Source organism: Mytilus edulis, chromosome 2, assembly GCF_963676685.1.
Source record: "Mytilus edulis chromosome 2, xbMytEdul2.2, whole genome shotgun sequence".
In the NCBI taxonomy this organism is placed as follows: domain Eukaryota; kingdom Metazoa; phylum Mollusca; class Bivalvia; order Mytilida; family Mytilidae; genus Mytilus; species Mytilus edulis.
In genome coordinates this window covers 8,109,762-8,133,508 of record NC_092345.1, presented here as the reverse complement: position 1 = coordinate 8,133,508, position 23,747 = coordinate 8,109,762, and the positions used below count along the sequence as shown (strand labels likewise).

Sequence of the window (23,747 nt, the reverse complement as noted above, 5' to 3'; positions counted from 1 at the left end):
TTATTGAAATTGTATTGTGAGTTACACAATTGAAATTTAGAAATGTTAGTGTCACTGTTGGTAATTAAAGTTGTAATTATGAGATCAATATGAATCTTGATTCTTATTAATTATTGTTTTAACTGCTAAATAAATAGTTATCAAAGGTACCAGGATTATAATTAAGTACGACAGAATATGAAAAGGAAACAAAAGATCAAATATGAACATATAAACTCTGCAATGATAAGGAATATACACATTAGACATGTACAATGAGACTAAATGCATGATTTCATTTGAAAAAAAGGGCAAGGTATTATGATGCGATTATAACCGATAGTCGGTTGGTTGCTGTCAACCGATTGTAATAGATAATCGGTTGGTAATTTCAACCGATTATCCAACACTAGTGTATTGCCCAATTTTGAACAGTAAATACTCGTATAGAACTTATGGAGGAATACTGTTATATATCAATCTAAATTGTTATACAGCAATTGAGTTCTTTAGCATTTAACATTAGAAGAAAAATAGTTGCATAATTCAAGATATATATTATATAAGTGGTAATAAATATATAGAGGATTGGAAATTTATTTAGAACTGTTGATATGTTATTCAGTATTGTATATTTCACATGTTTCTTTTCAGGGTGTGGTACAAGCTGGTAAATTCAATGAAGGATTAATCACTACTATTGTAAGAGCAGAGAAACAATATCCAAATTCTATTGCATTTGATCCTGTTGGAAGGTATGAATAAGTGGCAAATTTAATTTGTCCCCAATAGTTAGAGGATAGAACTTTTACTATGAATGGTCAGTTTCTTAAAATACCTCAGATATCTCCTGTTATAAAGTTATGTTCATCACCTTTTATGAAACAACAAATCATTTAAAAAAATCCAAACGATACTTAGAAGACAAAAGAATGTCTTCAACAGGACTTCATATGTCTCCTGTTTTACTCCAATCTACCTGTGTCTATAAAAACTGTGATTAAATCTGCCACCGACATCAGTTAAATTTGGCAAGACAAAAACATTGAAATACAACTTAACCCTTTCAATGCTATACATGGCATATGCTGTGATGACATTCGCTGTCAGCCACTGCTATTCGAGGCATAATCCGCGATGACAGCATTTTTTCATCAGGACTCTTAAACCATTCGGTTTTCATTTGGGTCCTCTCTAATTTTTCCTTGTTTGAATCGAGGATATACAAGGTCTCATTTGCACTTGAAATCCCGGCAATTTTTATTGTAAAATCATGCAGTAGAAGGAAAATTGAAGGAAAATAAAAACAAATATTTTGACAAATGCAAATGGCAGAAATCGAAAACGAAGCTGTAAGTATGGAAATATTTCAGCATTTCTATGGCAAAACTGACAAAGAGGATTAGTTAAAAGGTTTCTTGTTATCTCAATGTGTTTATTACATTTAATTCGTGTGGGAAATATGATTTGATGGATCATTACGAGACGTAGAAAAAGGGGGGAAAACGGAGGTTGACTGAAAATTTTGAGGACGGAGCCACTGATTTGTGCCACGATTACATAATACGTCGTGTATGGTGCGATACGCTATGAATCGAGCAATTGGTGTCTTCTTTATTATATGGCAGATAAAACAACAAAATAGATGAAGACTAAAAGTAGTTTTTATTCAAAATTCAACACAAATGTAATAAATTACACCTTTTACCTGTTAATTACCTGAAAATGCAGGTAACCTGATAAAAATTTTACTGAAATAAGTGCCTAACATTACAGTTCATACTCTCCTGAGCATTTTTCATGCAATAACTTTCTCTGTATCTCTTATAATAAAAAAGATGCAGCAGTCTGAAAAGGAATAACCCATTCTAATGAATGAACACAAAAAAAATGCAGCAGCAGCAGCCATTTTTCTATTTTTTTGTTTAGCGTTGAAAGGTTTAAGACATCCACTAACATGGTTCCTAGGACAGGTACATTAGATGCTTTATCACTTTGTAAGAGGTATAATTTGAAGTGCTATGTGATGTCACAAACTAAAAATAATAGACCATGACAAAAAGGATTTATTAATATCTTATAATTCAATAATTCTGGAGAATAATTTCTCCAGGATAAAAAAACACTTGAGAAATTCAATTTATATATATTATTTTATTGCAGGAAGATATATTATTCTACGTCTGGAAAACATCCACAAATTATCTCCTGTTATTCAGATGGGGACAATTGTTCTGTAATCAGTGTCAACGTATCTCTTGTCAGTGACATGGTAGTTGACCAAAACAGTAAACGTTTGTTCTACACAGAGACCGGAGATCACAGTATACATGCTATAAGTTTGGAAGGTGATGTCCCTGCAGTAACAATTCACAGGTACACCATGGATGTTGGTCAGATTTAGAAAAAAAATTTATACTGAAAATTGAAAATACAGTAAAACCTTTATAAACCGGTCAGCTAAGGGACTATGAAAAGGGCTGGTTTGAACAGTGACCCGGTTTATTCAGGTTTCCGTTTTGACCTGAAGTTAATAACTGGTGACGTCCGATATTTTGCATGTAAAAGTTCTCTCTGATTGTAAATTATATCTGATAAATTAAAATACTTTCACTTCGTTTTCCATTGTCTGCATTTGCATCCTAATGCTCACGTTATTTGGATAGTCAGACGAGAATTTCGATTTACCTTCATGATCATTAATTTAAAATGTTGGAATGGCCGATTTTAAAGCCATAATATTATCAAACATAATTTCATCACTATCGAAAAGTTGTTGTACAGTGTACAATACACATTGAATGTTGTCATCTGGGTGTTTTTCATTATCAAGGTCATTTGTTTAGGGGTTCACAACAGGGAACCCTGGATTTCACGATGTAAATTTCTTACTCCACGATTTAAATTTGTTTTATCAAGTTACAACGTAAGTTCAATCCGAGATATATTCCGTGTGTCTTTTTGTTTAATAAATTGACACGTTTATAATGTTTGAATAAATAATACAGCTCACTACTGTTGTAAGTTTACAGTTTAACACCTGGCTAATTGATTATCCTGAAAAGCCATATTGTATAAACAAATATGTTTTGATTGCATATCGATCAAACCGGTTTTGACAGGTAATAATTACTGTAATTAAGAGTATTGGGACTTCATAATTAGACCGGAATTCAGAATACGCAGAGCCGGTTTACAAAAGGTATTTCAACAAAGACTTTGAAGGGAAAAAACCGGGACTTTTATTTTCAGCCGGAATGGACAGGAAACCGGTTTATTCAGGGTCCGGTTTAATCAGGTTTGAATGTAGTAATATTTTAGAAAATTTTGAATTCTGACCATCAATATAACATGAGGAGAACCATATATGCCCTCATAGGAGATGGAGGGAAGGATAAGGCAGTGAAACAGCATTCTAAAAAAAAAACCCAAAAAAACCAGAACACATCTTGTGGGTATACATGCAGTCTATGGTGCATACATCAACAATATTCCTGTAATTCTTTACACTCTATCAATCTAAGACAATACACTTTTAGTGTTACAACTTTGCTGATAAATCCCCTCTTTTTAATTAGTTCTCAGAAATATCCAGATAACAATAACTGAATTAGGGTACACATGGGAACATTGGGTACAACCAGTTGATAACATATAGCATTTCTTCTGACAGAGGAACACCAGGAGAGAACCCAAAGTTTTTAGCAGTTTATATGGATACTGTGTATTGGATAGACTCTGATAAAAAGGTTGTTATGTCTGTACAAACTGATGGTAGAAACAGATTAGAAACACAAGTTCTGTCAAGGCTAGCTGTACCAAATGAAATAATAGTGGTTCCTTCATCAAGCAGTTTGACAAGTAAGATATAAAGTAAAAAATGAAGTTGAAAATGAAAATGAGATTCTTTAAGGTAGCTCACTAAATGTTCAACGATAGACTTTTCTTTTAACGTTTGTGAATTACTTCTGATTCAGGGTACTTTCAATTTCAATATACATTTTTTTTTTTTTCTAAGTACACTTTTAGTACAATGTTACTTGGTGAAATATTTAAAAAAAAATGTATTGATGCAACATGCCCAGAAGAGATACTGGGAAATTAGTTAATGTACTAAATCTGTCATTCTTCAGTCAGATCTTTTTTTATCAAAAAAAATACTGAAAAAATGTTACCAAACTGTATGAAAAATAATTTTAAAGGTTTGCTAACATGTCAAAAAAACTAAATAACATATTTATTTTTTCAGATTTCTGCAGTAAGGGAAATGGTGAGTGTATGCACTTCTGTTTTGCAACTCCTAATGGAAGGTCCTGTAAATGTAAAGACGGCTGGACTCTAGACAGTGACCAGAAATCATGTAATGGTATGATTATTGTCAAAATTAGCTCACCTGGCACAATATTTCACTCTAGATGGTGACAATATATCATGTAATGGTATGTTTCTTATCTGACAATATATCATGTAATGGTATGTTTCTTATCAAAATTAGCTCACCTGGCACAATATTTCACTCTAGACAGTGACAATATATCATGCAATGGTATGTTTCTTATCAAAATTAGCTCACCTGGCACAACATTTCACTCTAGACAGTGACAATATATCATGTAATGGTATGTTTCTTATCAAAATTAGCTCACCTGGCACAACATTTCACTCGACAGTGACAATATATCATGTAATGGTATGTTTCTTATCAAAATTAGCTCACCTGGCACTACATTTCACTCTAGACAGTGACAATATATCAGCAAACTTGAGGTCAATTACATTGGAATGTAATTAATTAAATTACACATTACATTGCAAAAATGGTCAATTACACTAATTACACATTACACAGTTTTTGAAATGTAATTAATTAAATTACAATTACTTTACTAAAGTAATTAATTAAATTACACATTACATTTCATCATGATATTTTTTAACAATAATTTACATGTTTATATAATGCATGTGTAAAATTTTCATGTAAGCAGAGTTTAAGCGTTGCATGATAATAATTTAATATAGTTATTTTAATGTTTTGTCAATTAGTCTGAATCTCTCTAGTCTGAAAACAGCAATTGTACATAGTCTTTCGACAGAGCTAATGTTGTACAAGATATTGTTTGATCAGGACATGGAAGTTTTTTGATTAGAAGATCATTATATTGATAGGAGAGGGAATTTGTTCCTATTAACTTCATCAAGGGGTATTTTGACATCTCAGGAATAAACTCATTTGAATTAAACATAATATAAATAAGGAAATTATAAATGAATTTAAAATATTTTTTTATTTTACTTTAAAAATATAAAAAAGTGCTTGTCACAATATTGAAAATAATTTTTAGTACAAACAATGTACATAAAAATGATGTATATAATGTCTCAATATTAGCAATATTTTGCTAATTAGATAAAATATCTGTAATAGTGGCATTGTCCCTGGACATTTTAATCTGATTAATTGCTGTTTGTTATTATAGCTGTTAATTTTTAATTCTATAATCCTTTTGTGTATACTAATTTGACAAAATGATTGTATGAAGTGATTTTAAATTCTAAATGAACTGCCTCAGAAAGATGTTTTACAGTGACACATTTCATTGTTTGTGTTTTAACAAGGTGTTTATTACTTATCAATCTATTTAGTTAAAGATCTTTCTTAAAAACTGAACAACCCTAATATATATGATTATCACATTTTTAAATTATAAGACTATTAAAAAAAAATCTGTAGGTCAAATAAAATATATAAAAACTTCAGAAAAAATTACAGACTTCATATATTAAAAAAGCATTGATATTAATATTTGAAAAAATATATATAATTTTACAATTTATATTATAAACCACAAATCCTTAACTGTAACACCATAAAAGTACATGTAATTGAAATGTAATTCAAAAGTAATTGAGCATTACATGCTTTTTTCAATGTAATTAATTAAATTACCATTGCATGTAATTAAAAAAATGTTCAATTACACATTACATTCAATTACATGGAAAATTGTAATGCATTACACTTAATTACCATTACAAATTTAATTACCCCATCTCTGGTAATAAGTTTTGAAGTGGTAGCATCTCAGATCTGTCGAATACATAATTCCTGCCTGCTGAAATTTGAATTTTTAATATGTTGAATGAACTTGGAATGTTTTCACACTTTTCTCGATCAGAAACTACTCAAACATAATAGATTATATTTGGTCAGTTGCTCAACAGGATTTATTGTAATATTTATTTGTAGGCACCTCTGATATCTGTTGGATAGTTCTTCCTGAATTTAAAGCATGGGTATGATGATAAGCACAACAACTAGTGCTTTAAAAAAAAATTAAAAAATCTAATCAAATAAATGAACTGTCAGATGCATTACCCACTTTTTATTTATCTATTTTATCTTATGTTTAGTTTCTTCAGATGCTAATGCTCATGAGCAACCAATGAAATTGTTTTCATACTGAATACTCTAATTGTGAAACATTATTTTGTAGAAATCAAATGTAACCAAGATACATGTGACAGGATTGTTACCATGACGACTGTGAAAGTGCCTACTGAAGGTGTGTATTGCAATATCAATTATAATCATTAATTTATTTGTTTTTCAAGTGCTTGTACATCTATATACAAACTTAAAAATGAATGTAGGCATGTCTCATGAAAAAGGACAACTTTCTCTTCACACTAACAAAAACCTTGCACTGAATCATTGAGGTATAATGCTTTACCAGTTTATCAGTGTGTAGATGAACTTCAAACTTAGCTATTGGATAATCTTTTTAATGCCCCACCTACGATAGTAGAGGGGCATTATGTTTTTTGGTCTGTGCGTCAGTTCGTTCGTCCGTCTGTTCATCCCGCTTCAGGTTAAAGTTTTTGGTCAAGGTAGTTTTTGATGAAGTTGAAGTGCAATCAACTTGAAAATCAGTAAACATGTGCCCTATAATATGATATTTCTAATTTTAAGACCAAATAAGAGTTTTGACCCCAGTTTCATGGTTCACTAAACATAGAACATGATAGTGGAAATTTCAGGTTAAAGTTTTTGGTCTAGGTAGTTTTTGATGAAGATGAAGTCCAATTAACTTGAAACTTAGTATACATTTTCCCTATGATATGATCTTTCTAATTTAAATGCCAAATTTGAGTTTTTATCCCAATTTCACGGTCCACTAAGCTTAGAAAATGATAGTGCGAGTGGGGCATCCATGTACTACGGACACATTCTTGTTTGAACTTGTGATTGTGAAAGTACAAAGCCTTTTGATTAAAATGTTCTTATTTATTTAGCTGCCAAGATCTGTGGAGGTTTTGTTTGTATTGATGGAAATTGTATTGGGAAGGAGTTTGTGTGTGATGGTAATCCTGATTGTTATGACAAGTCCGATGAATTAGAATGTAACCATGAAAACATAGGTCAAGGGTCACCTGAAGGTCAGTATAATGTCACATATATATTTTTCAGTTGTCATAATCTGTGCTGTATGTGTATGTGCTTGTGTTTTATACATATTGTAATTCATTTCTTACCTTGCATTTGATATGAAAAAGAGTTATTCATGTATGGACAAAACTTTAAACTTTTCAAATATTTGTATTTAAAATTAAGAATTGCACAGACCCTATCTTTATTGTTTCTGTAATTTTGATGTATAACAGATTCTCTTTAAAAAAGAATTTTATGAAAATGTTAAAATTACCACAGAAGCAAATGCCAGCCTTCCTACTTCACTGTAATTTTCATATTTATATGTCAAACTTGATTACCAACAACAATTTTTAATTGATAATTTGATTCTTCAGAAAGTTGTGATGCAGATTACAGATGTAGTTCAGGAGAGTGTATACCATTACACAGTGTATGTGATGGGATATTGTTATGTACTGATGGGTCAGATGAAGGGAAGTTGTGTGGTAAGTATGTTTGGCCTCTGAATGAGTAGCTCTACCCAGGGGTGCAGAAATTGGGAAGTGCTCATTGTGATTCAGGGGCGTGTATACCAGTACATTATTGAAAAACATCTGGTTATTATTTGAAGAAGGAATATGAGGTAGTTGGTAAGACATCAAGGGAGAGGATAATGAAAATTGTAATGATCTGTAATGGTACATTATGATGGCAGACGGTCTGAATCTGATAGATATAATAACTAGTATTGTACATTGAGTTAAGTCAGCTACATATTGCAATGTAATTTATACATCTAACTGATAATTAATACAATATCCATGAGTCAATGATTGCTCAAGACCTTAACCCAAGGTCAAATTTGGTAGTTATGACCTTGGTGAAGCATATCTGGTTGGTCAAGGTTAAAAGCAATATTTTGCTGAAATAATTTTTGAGCCACAATAGATGTGATAGGTTTGGCTTGTTTAATTGCTGAACTTTATGCATTATCTGTACGTAGTTTAAATTGCTGCTTTGAAGATTGACACCGTTAAATTGTTTTCTTAGTTTTATAGAAATGTTACACAATTGATTTGTGTCTGAAAATGTTCTCATTGTTAACTGTTTTTGCCTTTAAAGCATCTTACTAATATACAAGATCTACCTTCATATTGCTTAGCAAGAGCATTTTAAGGATGAAATCTTGTGTCCATACCTGTTGCTTCATTATCGTTTTGAATGATATTATGTGACTTAAATATGAAGAAATTTTTAAATATTTATATTAATTTTATCCAGTCTGTACAAGTAAATACAAATTTCCATTTTTAGCCAGTGCATGTAAAGATTCTGTCTGTAGGCAAGGTTGCTATGCTACCCCTACTGGTCCCGTTTGTTACTGTGATTCTGGGTACCAGTTGACAAACAACAATGTCACTTGCGTAGGTATGCATCATCAATCAATTATAGATATATTCAATAAAAGTTAGATTTAATCATACATGACTGTGTCTCTTTACTAATTTCTTCAATAGTGTATGAATTATTTGTCTTTACATTCTATGTTAAATTTGTCTCAACTACACTGAGAGACAGGTATGTTAGATTTAAAACAAATCATGTGAGAATATTTTATGTCAATAGAACCAAGCAACAAAATGGCACAAATAATGACAAATAATGAACATAGATTAGCAGATAAAAAAATCTTTTTATATAGAACTTTGAATAAGTTGACACTTGACAATAAAAGTGAGCACTTTTCACTTTATCTTGAGTTTATTTTATACATCTTTGTTTTCAGTTTAGAATCAAGAAGCTCAATAGATAGCACTTACTTAATAGCATGCTATGTTATTTGTTTTTTTCTGTCACTTGAAACATAGGAAATTTGTTATCAGTTTTGAAAGTTAAACACAACTAAATAGAAAAGTTATAATAGATAATCAGTATATGATGATAATGTTAATTTCCTATGGAATAGAAAGAAGTCGTCTAAGCTTTTTTTTTAAATATTACAAAAACAGATGTGAACGAGTGTGATGTACATAATGGCGGCTGTAGCCAGTTCTGCTTCAATAAAAATGGCAGCCATGTTTGTTCCTGTGTGAATGGTTACAGATCAAGTGACAATGGAAGACTCTGTACTGCAAATAGTATGTTCATTTATATTGAAGTGATCTGTGGTACAGTACTATTCTAACATACATTCAGAGAAGAAAATACAGATAACATTTTTCTACACATAAACAATTTTACCTCAACCTCTGCTCAGGTCTGAACTATGCTGTTTCCTGTTTTCCCCCTTTTTTGTACTATAAATTTCACTTTTAAGTAACTAAAAAGTCATAGTACACCAATGGTACTGTTGATTATTATCAGTGTTCTCCCCAGGCCGTTTTAGCGTCGCGGTACAGCGACACTATATTTTTTCACCGTAATGCTATAATAATTCCCGCTACGCTATAATTTTTTTGAAGATGCTATTTTACTTGTCCTCAATTTTGAACTTTCATCTATTATCTATTATGATCATAAAAATTATATCACCTTTAATTGTAATCCCTTTAAGTCGGACACTTAAGGCAGTTAATAGATTAAATAGCCAGGTTTTAATTGTCCTCAGGGTGATAACTGTTTGGATGCGAATATCCCAAGCTGACACTTGTGACATGACTAATACCACGTGTCTGCAATCACCAATTTCAACATGGAAAAATGCAATCACAAAAACAATTCGAAATCTATGTTTTGTATTACGAAATTTCAAAGATTAAAACGATTTTTTTTTAAAAGGTCGTTTATTTGTACAAATCTCCAAAAAATACTTTCTTTCTCTTCCGGTAATACGAGAGCGAGAATTTTGATTTTGAGCTAAAATAAATTTTATACTTCTTTAAAAAGTGATCATAATTGGCTCAAGTTTATGTTTTATTAATTTAATGCATTAAAAGCGTCTTATTCATTCACAATCTCTTGTCAAACAATGTTTATTCTCGGACTCATTTTCGTAAATTTTCTACGGCCGCCATTGCACATTTTTGTGTAAACTACGGATCGGAACCGGACCAGATATGACAAAAATCTGCATTTTCACGATATTGACAACAGACGGACGGTAGACAGAAAAAATATACCAATAGAGAAAACTACGCATTAATAGACTATTTGTTAGATAACTTTGTTGAAAATACGTATCATTTTGATGTAAAGATAAGAAACAACAGGGACTAATTCATTCAATGCCATGAAACAATGAATTTCATAAACATGATAAAAAGTTTTTAAATTGATATTTTTTTTTGCTACTTTTGCTACTTTATCTTTACTTAATATAATATAAAAAAATAGATAATTTTGTGTACTAGATATTTAGTTTTGTATATATACAGGTTGCACTATAATGAACCATTCATTCATTTGACTTATTGTTGTTTAACTGAAAGCACATATTTATTTTTATTTGGCACAAGAAGAAAAAAATAATTCTGTAACTATAAATGAATAAAGAAAACATAAACTGAAACAACTGTTTTTGTTGTTATAGTTTAATTGTATTCTCAGTTATGAATTGAACAATATAAACTAAAACATATAAAGGAAATAGAGCATCAACGCGACGTGACATTAAAAAAAAATAGTTATTTTTTTTTCTCCGCAAAATGTGATGCTATCCAAAATTTCTGGGGAGAACACTGTTATTATAATTGTAAATTTAAGTTGAAAATATCAACTTGTAGGGGTAAAAAACTTTGTTGATCTGATGACTATGAAACATAAATACTTTATAATATTTAGTTATCACATATTTACTAAGAAATCAGGTGTTATTAGAAGAGAAAATTTCCTTTATTCCATAAATCTTCTATATGCAAAACCATTTGACATTTAAGATCTATAAACTTACTGCTTGTAGATTTACAGCCCAGTTTTATGATTGGGACATTGAGAGATGGAGTGATTGTATTAGACGATCATCAGCAGAAGATAGACACTGACCGTACTAAAAACTATGACAAGATTACTACATTGGATGTAAACATGCATACAGGAGATAGATATTTCTATTCCAGCAAGGTATATCACTAAGATAGTAGATAGATATATTTTAGTTAAATTAGGATGTAACTTATAGAAGACGGCTAGGGTTTCCTATCGAAGGTCAGTGGTTTTCTCTGGGCTTCCTCCACCAATAAAAACTGGCCGCCACAAAACAGCCTAAATTTGGTGCTTAAAAGTGGCATTAAAACACCAAAAATCAATCAATCATAGAAGACGGAATTTTTTTTGCTTTTAGCAAGATATGGTACATAGACTGTGCAATATTATCAATGGAAAAATTTTCCGTGGTGACTAATGTGATTAAGATTGGCTCTGACAATTTTTTCCTATTCCATTTAGGAGTAATAGCTCTTGTTTGCCTTAACAAGGACACTTATAAAATAGAGTCTCTTAGCAATAGTATGTCATGCTTATATGTGTTGAGTATTTGTATTTAATTCAGATTTATACTCAACCAAGAATACAAACATGTTATTATGTAATTTCAGTGTATGGTTATATATGGTCCATGTCTTTTTTTTCTTTGTACTGTATTTTGGCATTATTGAGTCTTTTGTAGACGAAAGATGGATCTGCCATACCAAATTATAATCTTGGGGCCCTTTAATAAGTTTTATTTATTGTGCTATAAATGACTGGTTTTCATGGGAGATAACTCTATCTAAATCAATGGAAACATTAGGCTTTAAAATCAATAATTTGCAATCTGAAAATCTGGTTTTGATACATGATAGAATAAAACGAGCCTAACAATCTTTCAAATTTAGGAAAAAAGGACAATGAGTCAAACAATTTTTATATTGTTTTGCAGGGAATACATCTGCCAGTGGCGGATCCAGACCTTTTCATAAGGGGGGGCCCCGCTAACTGACCTAAGGGGGCCCACTCCAGTCATGCTTCAGTGATTCCCTATATAATGAACCAAATCCCCCCCCCCCCCTGGATCTGCATATGTCTTCTTTATTTTTATATTGTTTTGCAGGGAATACATCTGTATTCTTTGAAGAAAAGGATACTAAAAACTATAAGTAAAAGACTGGAGTATGTCAGTAGTATAGCTTTTGATTGGATAGGAGAAAATCTGTATGTCTCTGATGAAACAAAAAAGCACTTACTGGTGTGTAGTGTAAATTCTGAGCCACTGCAGTGTAGAACAGTACTGTATGAGGAAGTGGATAGTGTGGCTTTGTATCCAGATAAAGGGTTAGTTATAATCAAGGGATATCTCCAGTGTGGCTTTGTATCCAGATAAAGGGTTAGTTAAAATCAAGGGATATCTCCAGTGTGGCTTTGTATCCAGATAAAGGGTTAGTTTTAATCAAGGGATATCTCCAGTGTGGCTTTGTATCCAGATAAAGGGTTAGTTATAGTCAAGGGATATCTCCAGTGTGGCTTTGTATCCAGATAAAGGTTAGTAATAGTCGAGGGATATCTCCAGTGTGGCTTTGTATCCAGATAAAGGGTTAGTTATAGTCAAGGGATATCTCCAGTGTGGCTTTGTATCCAGATAAAGGTTAGTTATAGTCGAGGGATATCTCCAGTGTGGCTTTGTATCCAGATAAAGGGTTAGTTATAATCAAGGGATATCTCCAGTGTGGCTTTGTATCCAGATAAAGGGTTAGTTATAGTCAAGGGATATCTCCAGTGTGGCTTTGTATCCAGATAAAGGGTTAGTTATAATCAAGGGATATCTCCAGTGTGGCTTTGTATCCAGATAAAGGGTTAGTTTTAATCAAGGGATATCTCCAGTGTGGCTTTGTATCCAGATAAAGGGTTAGTTATAGTCAAGGGATATCTCCAGTGTGGCTTTGTATCCAGATAAAGGTTAGTTATAGTCGAGGGATATCTCCAGTGTGGCTTTGTATCCAGATAAAGGGTTAGTTATAGTCAAGGGATATCTCCAGTGTGGATTTGTATCCAGATAAAGGGTTAGTTATAGTCGAGGGATATCTCCAGTGTGGCTTTGTATCCAGATAAAGGGTTAGTTATAATCAAGGGATATCTCCAGTGTGGCTTTGTATCCAGATAAAGGGTTAGTTATAGTCAAGGGATATCTCCAGTGTGGCTTTGTATCCAGATAAAGGGTTAGTTATAATCAAGGGATATCTCCAGTGTGGCTTTGTATCCAGATAAAGGGTTAGTTATAGTCAAGGGATATCTCCAGTGTGGATTTGTATCCAGATAAAGGGTTAGTTATAGTCGAGGGATATCTCCAGTGTGGCTTTGTATCCAGATAAAGGGTTAGTTATAATCAAGAGATATCTCCAGTTAAGGGGTTGGAACCTACCTTTTTTTGTCAATTAATGCTTTTGAATTGGAACATAAGGTTGGATCTCCTTTTTAAAAATAGATTGAATCGCTGATAAATAGTATGACTTTGTATCTAGGATATAAAAGAAAAAATAAGAGAAATCTTCCTGCAAAACTAGATACTGACCTTATATTGACAAAAGCTGAAAGGGAAACAGTCTATCTTACACTAAAGAACTATATGTGCAGTTTTATGGTAAACTCATGGATCTGGCATAGGTTTCACTCTTTGATTATAAGTAAATTACAATATGCAAAGATAGGTTGTCTGTAAGAAGGAAACAAACAGTATTGTTGACATTTAATTTTGAACCAGCTAGACATCAGCAGTATTAACTAATCAGGCAAATGTTTGAATCACATATATTTACTCACACTGTGTAACACATTTTTGTTCAAAAACACACTATCCCTCTTTTATAATTTTTCATGAAGTGGTTAAGCAGATTCAACTGTTTTTGTCGAGCCTTCGACTTTAGTCGAAAAAGCGAGACTAAGCGATCCTACATTCTGTCTGCGGCGGTGGCGTCCACAAATATTCACTCTGTGGTTAAAGTTTTTGAAATTTTTATAACTTTCTTAAACTATCCTTGATTTGTACCAAACTTGGACAGAAGCTTGTTTATGATCATAAGATAGTATCAAGAAGAAAATTTTGTAAAAATAAATTTCCACTTTTCCGTATTTTACTTATAAATGGACTTAGTTTTTTTGCCAGAAACAAAACATTCACTCTGTGGTTTAAGCTTTTAAAATTTTTATAATGTTCTTAAACTATCCTGGATTTCTACCAAACTTAGACAAAAGCTTGTTTCTGGTCATAAGATATTATTCAGAAGTAAATTTTGTAAAAAAAAAAATCACTTTTTCCGTATTTTACTTATAAATGGACTTAGTTTTCTTCCAGTTAACATTACATACAGTCTGCAGTTAAAGTTTATAAAACATTTATTAGATTCATAAACTGTCCTGGATTTTTTAGCAAACTTGGAAGCTTCTTTCAATCAAAAGACAGTATCGAGAGGGAAATTTTTATTGATGTTTTTCCTCATTTTTGTTGAGTCTGCGATTAACAGCAAAAGTAGGCGAGACACTGGGTTCTGTGGAACCCTTACGAAATTTTTTTCTTCCAGACTAATGTTCATAGCTAGCATTAAAAAGAAGCAGATTTTGAAGCTATGTATGAGTGGTACACATCATCATGTGATCATAGACAGAGATCTGAGCATGCCCACTGACATTGTGGTAGATATGCCAGCCAATCGTATCTACTGGATAGATAAAATTCTTGGTAGAGTGGAATCAGCAAATCTGAATGGAGAAGATCGGTGAGTTCTCATGTTACCAACTGACCTTATAAATAAATAATATAGCAAGCTTTTCTTGACACTATAAATAAAAGTAAAAAGAAAATGTAAAGTGAATTTGCACAAGAATGATATTTATAAATAGATTTGGAATTATTAAGTAATTTAAAAGGAGATGTGTTTTTTATGTCAATGAGACAGCAACCAAAAGACACTGAATATGCAATACAATATAATTGTTATGTTTTGTTTGAATTAGTAAACTAAACGGAGATTTGGTACAGTCATCAATAACTCATTAATATCATGAAACCATCATACCTTTTCAGTGAAAACAGTGTTTCTTATTTTATTTTGTAGGTATATTGTAATAGAAGAACTATCCAAATATCATTTTACTGCATTGGATGTGTTTGAGAATGATATTTATGTAACAGATCAGAAATCAGGTTCATTATTCAAGATGATCAAATTTGGAGGAAACAAACCAGAAGTTGTATTGAATGGAATTAATATGCCATCTTGTATCAGAGTTATCCACCCTTTGTTACAGAAGTATGGTAAATTGATTTCTTCTGAAACACTGACATAATTATAATGGCAGCAATAAATCAATAGGCCCAAGCTTCATTATCAGTTGATCAAAGTTGCAAAGGGAAGAGGATTCCAAGGGTTTCAATCGAAAAATTATAAGTTGAAGGATAGACAATATCATGGCCAAAAGAAAACAACATTTCAGAAAACACTATTTGTTTTACCAATTTGAGCAAAAGTTATTTCACTTTTAAGTACCATGATGGAGGTCTACTTGCACAAATTTCTTCATCAATCATTAAATTTCTATTTGGTATACTGATTGACAGAATTAAAAAAAAAAGTTGTCTGAACAATCTTAATTCCTTAAAACCTTGCTTAACTCATCACTAGGTTGCAGTCTTGTAATTGACTGCTCCATAGGCTTACATGCAAAATAGCTTATCTTTGAAAATAAAAAAATAAAAATTGCTACATAGAAAAAAAAAATCATGTTCATATCATGTATGTTCTTATATGAAATTGTGATTTAATTGAAAAAAAAAGTGGGATAGCCACGAAGAATAAAAAGTTACTTAACCCTGAGTCAAAACATTTTTTATCTACTTTCTGTTTGCTGTTTTTACTAGGCCTCACCACTTCCAGTAAACATGATATCCTTCCACTTTCCTGGATCGATATCCCCAAAAAGATGCAAGATTTTTTATGGCCCTGCAACGAAGTTGTCGGTGCCATATAGTTTTACCCTTGTCCGTCTTTCCGTAATTCTGTCATTCCGTCACAAACCATTATACAGATTTTTTTTATAAAGGCCTTCAGATATTGGGCTGATTTTTGGTATGTGAGTTAACTATGATGAGTTACAGATCAAGTTTAAGTTTCGTTCCGCTCCACTAATTTTTTGTTAAAATTACGGGCTTTGGACTTTAAGAAATTGTTGAAAATCTACAATCATGACAATATAGACAGGCTTATTATATTAACTCAATAGTATGTCAGACCCTCTTTTAATGTGTCATAGGCTTATTATATTAACTCAATAGTATGTCAGACCCTCTTTTAATGTGTCATAGGCTTATTATATTAACTCAATTGTATTTCAGTTTCTCTTTTAATGTGTCATAGAGTAACACAAAGAATTGTGTACATTTGTTTCAGGTTGCATTACTATATTCCATGTATATTTCTTTCCAGATAAGAATGTTTGTCAGCCTTTGCATTGTTCACAGCTATGTTTGTTGACGGTGGATGGAGCAGAATGCTCATGTTTTGATGGTTATCTGTTACATAACAAGACACAATGTATAGGTATTTATTGGAGAAAAAATGTTCATTAATGTATGACTCAAATATTTTCTAAACATGGTTAAAACACAGAATGTAGCATGATAAGTATACCATGTTTTGTTTTAGGTAAGAAATGATGGTATTTGATATCTATATAAAGATAATAGTATAATATCATTTCTTTAAAGCTTGTGATTATTGTATCTAAGGAAGTGACACAAATGTAACTTTACAGCAGACGATAACATAAACACATGATCTTAGTCTTATCATTAGTTTCATTATTATACATATCAGGCTGGCGAATATATAATTGAGAGTTAAATCAGCATGCAAATATCTATTAATATAGTGCTATAAATATAGTGCATTCTATAAGGCCACATACTCAGTCTTCCTCTAACAGCTTTAAGATTGAAATGTCAATTTTGAAGTTTTCTATAAGTTATAAGTTAATTTATGTGATAAATACATAATTTGTATCTTTTTTATTGAGTTATCTCCCCTTGTCAACAATTACATTAATATCTCAATATACCAAATAAAGCAATGAAAATGAATGGGTTTTTTGCACAATAATACAGTTTAACTAATCTTATTAAGACATCTTTAAAAGGACTAGGTTCGGTAAGGTCTAAGGGCCAAACACCCCGTTCTAAAGTTCAATGTTACAAGATAAAAAATGTTATAAGTTGACCTAAAGACATGTGAGAACTATTTCTGTCATTATTTTATTCTACAGCGTTGATTTTTACATCCCAATTAGACCAAAATAAGCAGTTTTGGCGAAATTTGACAAAATTGGCAGGATTTCAGCCAAATTTAAGACCAGGTAACATAGAGCAACGTGGTTGACTACCTAAATATTTAAGTTAGACATGTAAAATGTCATTACAAACGTTATTGTCACAGATTTTTTTTGTCGATGTATGTGCTCTAGGTTTCCTGTCCAAATATTCAATGGAAATTTACCCATTTTCATTCTATTTTCGTAGAAAATCACAAAACTATTTGTGACATCATGAATAAAATGCAGGAACGTAAATTTTCAACAAAAAGACTTATTTCCAATCTAGTCATTGTATTAGCTACGATTTATTGTGATATTGGTCAATAAATCCCAATTTGAAAATTAGGCTAAAAAAGGGGGCTATTTCAGGGCCTTATTGAACCTACTCCTTTGTTGAAAATTCAAACTTTAAAAGTTATACATGTATATTGAAATGATCTTGTGTACATTAAATTATGTCAGTATTTGGTTTATCACTTTTTAAACATTTGATATTTTAAAATATACTGTGGATTCTCTATTATTGTTGGGGAACCAATTTTGTTTGATAACATAGTTATAGGTTAACATGGAATTTAAATGTTTAATGAAGCCTTATTTTATATAGGCTTGTATAAAGACTTTGTCAAAACCACAAAATCAAATGTCCATGAAAATTTAATTTTTCCTCAATCTATGAATAAAAATTCATCTACAGTGCATGTTGAAGTCTTGTCATTGTCCTTTGTTAACATATAATTTATTTCTCAACTACTTGTTTTTGTTTCCATAGATATAAGAGAGAAATCTGTTCAAAACTTGACTCCTCAAGGGGAGATAATTAAGCTTGTCAGATCATCAACAAAGCAACCAACAACACATTCAGTCTTAGTGTCAACTGTTAGGGGAGATAACCCAACCAAAATACCTGGAGATGATTCTTCAGATGTGAATAAGATCGTTCCAACAGAAATTATTAATCATAATGGCACAGAAGGTCAGCAATGCTATTTACCATGTCATAATGATGGTCATTGCTTCTACAATAAACTTGAACCCAAATGTATGTAAGTATATCACATAGATGTTTATAGGCAATAAATATAGATTCCACCACTGATAAGTGTGTTACAATATTTCTCCACTCGAGACAGTTTTTAATATTTAAAGCATTAGGCTTGAATATTAGGAAAAAAATATAAAATTGAACTTTTTTTATCACCTGAAAAAAAAAGCAATTAAATGTATTGTCTAATTAATTGGTGTCAGATCCATTATTTCATGCCTTGCAGGTTAACAAGATATCTAGTTAGACTTAAGGATTCTAGTCTTAAAAATGAAAAACTTTTAAAACATTAAAGTTCTTCAAAGCCATAATTTTTGAAGCGATAAAACCAACCACCATTACTGATTTCAAATTTCTGTACCTGTTTAATACTTTGAAACATCTGAATATACTTTTGTCATTGCAATATGTTTTTTCTTAAACTTAAGATTTTTTGCCATTTTTCAGTTGTGAGAATGGCTACAATGGCAAACTATGTGAGATAGAAGTCAACAGTAATCACCAGTCTTATACCTGGGTTCTAGGAGTAGTAATTGTTGTACTGTCACTAGTGATGGCTGCTCTTTATATTTATTTCATCAAATATAAAAGGTAAATTCCCATTTATCTTAGACTTATTCTTTTATTTTCAAATAGAATTAAAATGAATATTAACATAAGGTTTCATATGCCTTACTTATCTTCAAAAAATAATAATCAATGTTGTCTAAGATGAGCTTGGTAGTGCTTATACTGAACAATGATAATTAAATATATATTTTCATTTTAACAGTATTGGTGATATATGTATTTATTTTGGTCCAACATTTGTTGATAAAAAGATTTGGTCTCTATTTTGATATGACATTGAGGATTTATGGAACTTCATTATTTGAAAAAGCGAAGGGCTTATCACACGCTCATGGCGCAGCTCTTTATTTACAATAAAAATTCTTCACAAATTTTTGAATGTACAATACAATGTTATAATTCTGACATGTTCCACCACTGTATTGTTTGTAGAGATGGTTATCATTACATTCCATGTAGAAAGAAGCCAGACGACAGTGAGGAGGGTTTAGTTACAGAGATGACGTACCATCCGACCATATTTGGTAATGGGGTCTTCCAAGATATGGATGATGTAAGTTAACATTAGGTATGATAGAAAAATGTATATTTACCTATATCTCTCTGACACATAAGTCAAATAAAATTTCTCTTGTTTGATATCACTCTATGCAGGCAATAAGAAAATTAAGTAACCATCTATAGTAGCAGTTATTGAATTTCTCTTGCATTTTATTACTGTACAAAATTTTTGGCACCCGCACATAGACGAGTTTCTAAAGTTCTTCCATGGATACCATGTATGTTTTTTTTAAGGAACGGCCCTTACAACAGGTTTCAGTTCTAGTGTCCTTTTTGGGATACGATTGCTGTCAAGCAATCTGTAGACTTTTACCATTGACTCATGCTACATTCCCTCACGTCATTCGTTTTATTCTAAACATTCAGCAACATCTCAGATTCTCATGATTGTCTTGCTTTAAAAGGTAAAAACAAGCAAAAGGATTGAACATAAACAACTTTCCTGTAATGTTCTTCTCAAAATCTTCATGTGTGATATTTTCCTTGACTTATATGCGTGTTTTTAACAACACGGAAAATCAGAATTAAACAGTATTTATATTTAGTGTTTTTATAAATTTAGAAACACGTCAGAGGGAATACCCCAGTTTTGATAACTTGCGAGAGTTCTCTGAATTCCGATCGGTAATTCTATTTCTGTCATAGGAACTGAAGTGGAGTATTTCTATATTTTACCATTATGAAACTGATATTTGATACTGTACTCTCATGAAGAAATGGAGAACCATTCATCATATCATTTAATAAACGTTCTTGTTCCAAATCGCAAGTCGCGGTTTGTTTATGTTTTAATGCGCATGCGTATAGTTATCCTGATTTCAAGGGGTATCAGATTGAGTGATTCCCCACTTCATTGATTAATTTGAAACTCATGGGATTCTTTCTATGTCTGTCTGCTATTGAGGGTTATTGTTGTTGCATAATTTTAAATCATATGCATAATTTAAATTAAAATACATGCTTCATCGGAAAAATTACCTATAACACCCCTTCAGCCGAAATGGAGTCTTCCATATTATCGTTTCGAGTTGTCTCCCTTCCTCCGGAAGTATTTGTCAAGAAAAATTAATGCCGATAAACGTCGTATTATATTAAGAACGATGTCAATTTAAACAGAGGAGTGTGTACGGAAAGGAGTCATGCCCTCTGATCCAAAGGAACTTCAATATTTAAAGAGTAAGAAATAGGGTTCCTCCTAAACTGGTCCGCTGTTCTATATATAGCTTCGCACTGAAGGTCAGTGTAGCGATAAGTGAACACAACAGGGGTCCAGTTTAGGGTTCCTCCTAGAATTACGGTGATAAGATACGGAAGCAAGTTAACTCGTACCACGCCATTCGTACCAAAAAAGTTAACTTGTACCACTGGGAAGTCGTACCATTCAGAAAAATATATATAAAAATATGATGTTTTATGGGTTTTTGTTTGTAAACTTTATAAAAATAAAGTTGAATTACTTGAATTTTATACAGGATTTTAATGAAAATTTAGACAAAAATAAAGAAAGTTTTTAAGCATTATTGTTTAAACTGATTTTTCAAACTAGAGCATAGGCGGAAAAATTTGGTTGATTAAAAAGGGAATCATTGAAGCATGACTGGAGCGGCCTCCTCTTAGGTCAGTCAGCGCCCCCCCCCCCCCCCTTAGGAAAAGTTCTAGATCCGCCACTGTAGAACATAATCCAGAAGAAAGTTAAAACATTGCTTTAACTGTACCTTAAATTGAATATATATTTAAGTTAATTAAAAGTTAATTAAAAATATTGTCTATTGTCTATTGTCTATTAAAGCTGTAATCCATGATCGCAAATTGTATGCCATGTTTACAATTGTTGAAAGCCATGTGCTTTTTTGGCGGGAAAATTCCGGACCCCTTAACAGGAATCAGTTACATTTCATTGTTATTTATAGACAGTAAAAATAATTTTGGCAATCATTTTGTCTAACTGCTAAGATTTAATTATTCATGAAAAATTAATATTTTCTTCGGGTGAAACTGTTAATACTTTAATTATCTACATCTGCCACAGTATTTTCTATCCTATAGACAAGGAACATTAGCTACAAATTGGTCATTGTACTTTCAAATTATATACATTTTACAGACTTAAGAGGTATTGAGTGAAAGTAACGTATATCATGTATATTCATCATTTAACACCATTTAAATAAGTTGGTAAGTGATAGCAGTGGTACAAGTTTGCATTGGTACAAGCTTTTTTTAGTAGTACGAGTTTACAATGGTACGGGATAACTATAATTCGATAAAACACAATAAGTACATGGCTCATACACTTGTAACCGGGATTGGCTATTTTTAAAGTTGAGTGACTATTCAGATTATTACATTTTGCATGTGCAGTTGAATTAGTTTTGAAAATAATACTATCCAGCTGTACCAGGGTTGCCGGCCAAAAATGCTTGACAATCACGCATGTTCATGCTTTTTTACGGCAGTATCCTTGGATCTATTTTTTTCCTCTTTGATCTTTTCAATTTTGACCAAATCTGACGCATTCGCTTAATGAAAATTTGGCAGAACTGCTATACATGTGTCAATGAAAACTGTGGCAATCGTATCCCTCAGAGCATTCTGCTCTTTGATTTGTTATGTTACAGTATGTGATACACCATTTTGCTGTTTTTAAAAATGTATGACAATGGTAGATATGAATATGAACAACAATCAGATCTGAATTCAGAGAAATTTTGCTGTGGGTTCAATTTGTATTGATGAAGTTGTCTCCCTTACTTTATTGTGTAACAAATGCATCCTTGGCTATTGTAGAATATTTGCTACTCTTTTAGTATTGTTTTGTAAGAAAATGTTAAAATGATAATTTTTATGTCATGTATGACCTGCATCATGATTCTGAAGTTATATACCACTACTTATTTTCCAGATAAATTATCCTCCAGATTTTACTGATTCTGTCCTCAACTTATCCTGTCAGTCAGTCGACTCAGCTTTTGTCAGTAAACATGAGGAAACAGACAGTGAAGCATCACAGAGTCCAGACAGTACGGGTCGCTACAGTTACGTACAGATATAAAATGGATTATTGAAAATCAATGTTTTATTGGTGTATGCCCATTAATGGAAATTGTTTAACCCTTGTCAGATTGACCGTCCAGTTTTAACTAAAACTATTTTGTGTGAAGGGACTTGTATATACAACAAAATTTTAAAACATTCATTCTTGATTCATTGATTGACAAATAGTGATGCACCTTTATCCCTCCTTTATAAGTGTAATTGGAGAGTATGTATTGTCTAAATTACTTGATCAATACCAGATACTCGTTGAGGAACCCTTGTGATATTGACTATCAAATAGATTTATAAGCTAAAAGTTATATATTTTGAATATTTTTTCAGTAGTTATTTTGCTTGCTCTCATTTTCCAAAAACACAATCCAGTGACACTCAGGTGCAGATTCTATTATTTATTGTAAAGTTCTTTGAAGATATTTATATTTTTTATGAAATTATTTAGGTATATTTATTGTTACAATATTAAATCTGCTCACTATAGAATTAAGTTTTGATACAAGATTTGTTATAATTTTTTTTACAGTTGTTTGTACTTGTTTATATGCTGTTGTCCATTTTTGCACAATAAAACTGAAAACAAATATGGTGTTAAAGTGATAATTCTCTTTGTTGGTATCTAGTCCCATAATTATATCTCGTCACATATTTCATGGTCACTTGACTTGGTTTACCTTGTTACGTGATTGTGATTAAGTTCATTCTAAATAGTTAATGTGAATTCCTTAACACAGATAATATTTATGTGGCCTACACGTTACAGGAATATTTCACCAAAAAAGTCCTCTCACAAAATAAAAGACAAGTGACAAACAGGAAATAAGAATGTCATTGAGACATCAACCCATTCAGAAC

At 31.6% G+C, this 23,747-nt stretch overlaps 1 protein-coding gene across 3 annotated transcripts in view; it reads left to right on the top strand.

Moving 5' to 3' along the window:
* Positions 1-23,476, top strand: part of LOC139511347 (vitellogenin receptor-like) — a 39,529-nt gene extending 16,053 nt beyond the window's left edge. For 2 of the 3 annotated variants that reach the window (XM_071297992.1, XM_071297991.1), the window contains exons 15-32: positions 634-734; positions 2,143-2,355; positions 3,653-3,840; positions 4,229-4,345; positions 6,477-6,545; positions 7,276-7,419; positions 7,789-7,899; positions 8,708-8,821; positions 9,403-9,531; positions 11,292-11,452; positions 12,420-12,640; positions 14,881-15,075; positions 15,415-15,614; positions 16,783-16,896; positions 18,438-18,711; positions 19,158-19,301; positions 19,713-19,833; positions 22,744-23,476. In XM_071297992.1, the coding sequence (XP_071154093.1) occupies positions 634-734; positions 2,143-2,355; positions 3,653-3,840; positions 4,229-4,345; positions 6,477-6,545; positions 7,276-7,419; positions 7,789-7,899; positions 8,708-8,821; positions 9,403-9,531; positions 11,292-11,452; positions 12,420-12,640; positions 14,881-15,075; positions 15,415-15,614; positions 16,783-16,896; positions 18,438-18,711; positions 19,158-19,301; positions 19,713-19,833; positions 22,744-22,893 (2,766 nt within the window). In that variant the 3' untranslated portion in view covers positions 22,894-23,476. Of the gene's footprint in view, positions 1-633; positions 735-2,142; positions 2,356-3,652; positions 3,841-4,228; positions 4,346-6,476; positions 6,546-7,275; positions 7,420-7,788; positions 7,900-8,707; positions 8,822-9,402; positions 9,532-11,291; positions 11,453-12,419; positions 12,641-14,880; positions 15,076-15,414; positions 15,615-16,782; positions 16,897-18,437; positions 18,712-19,157; positions 19,302-19,712; positions 19,849-22,743 lie in introns of all 3 variants that reach the window. The other variant, XM_071297993.1, reaches the window with a different exon arrangement.
* Positions 23,477-23,747: the final 271 nt, after the last annotated feature.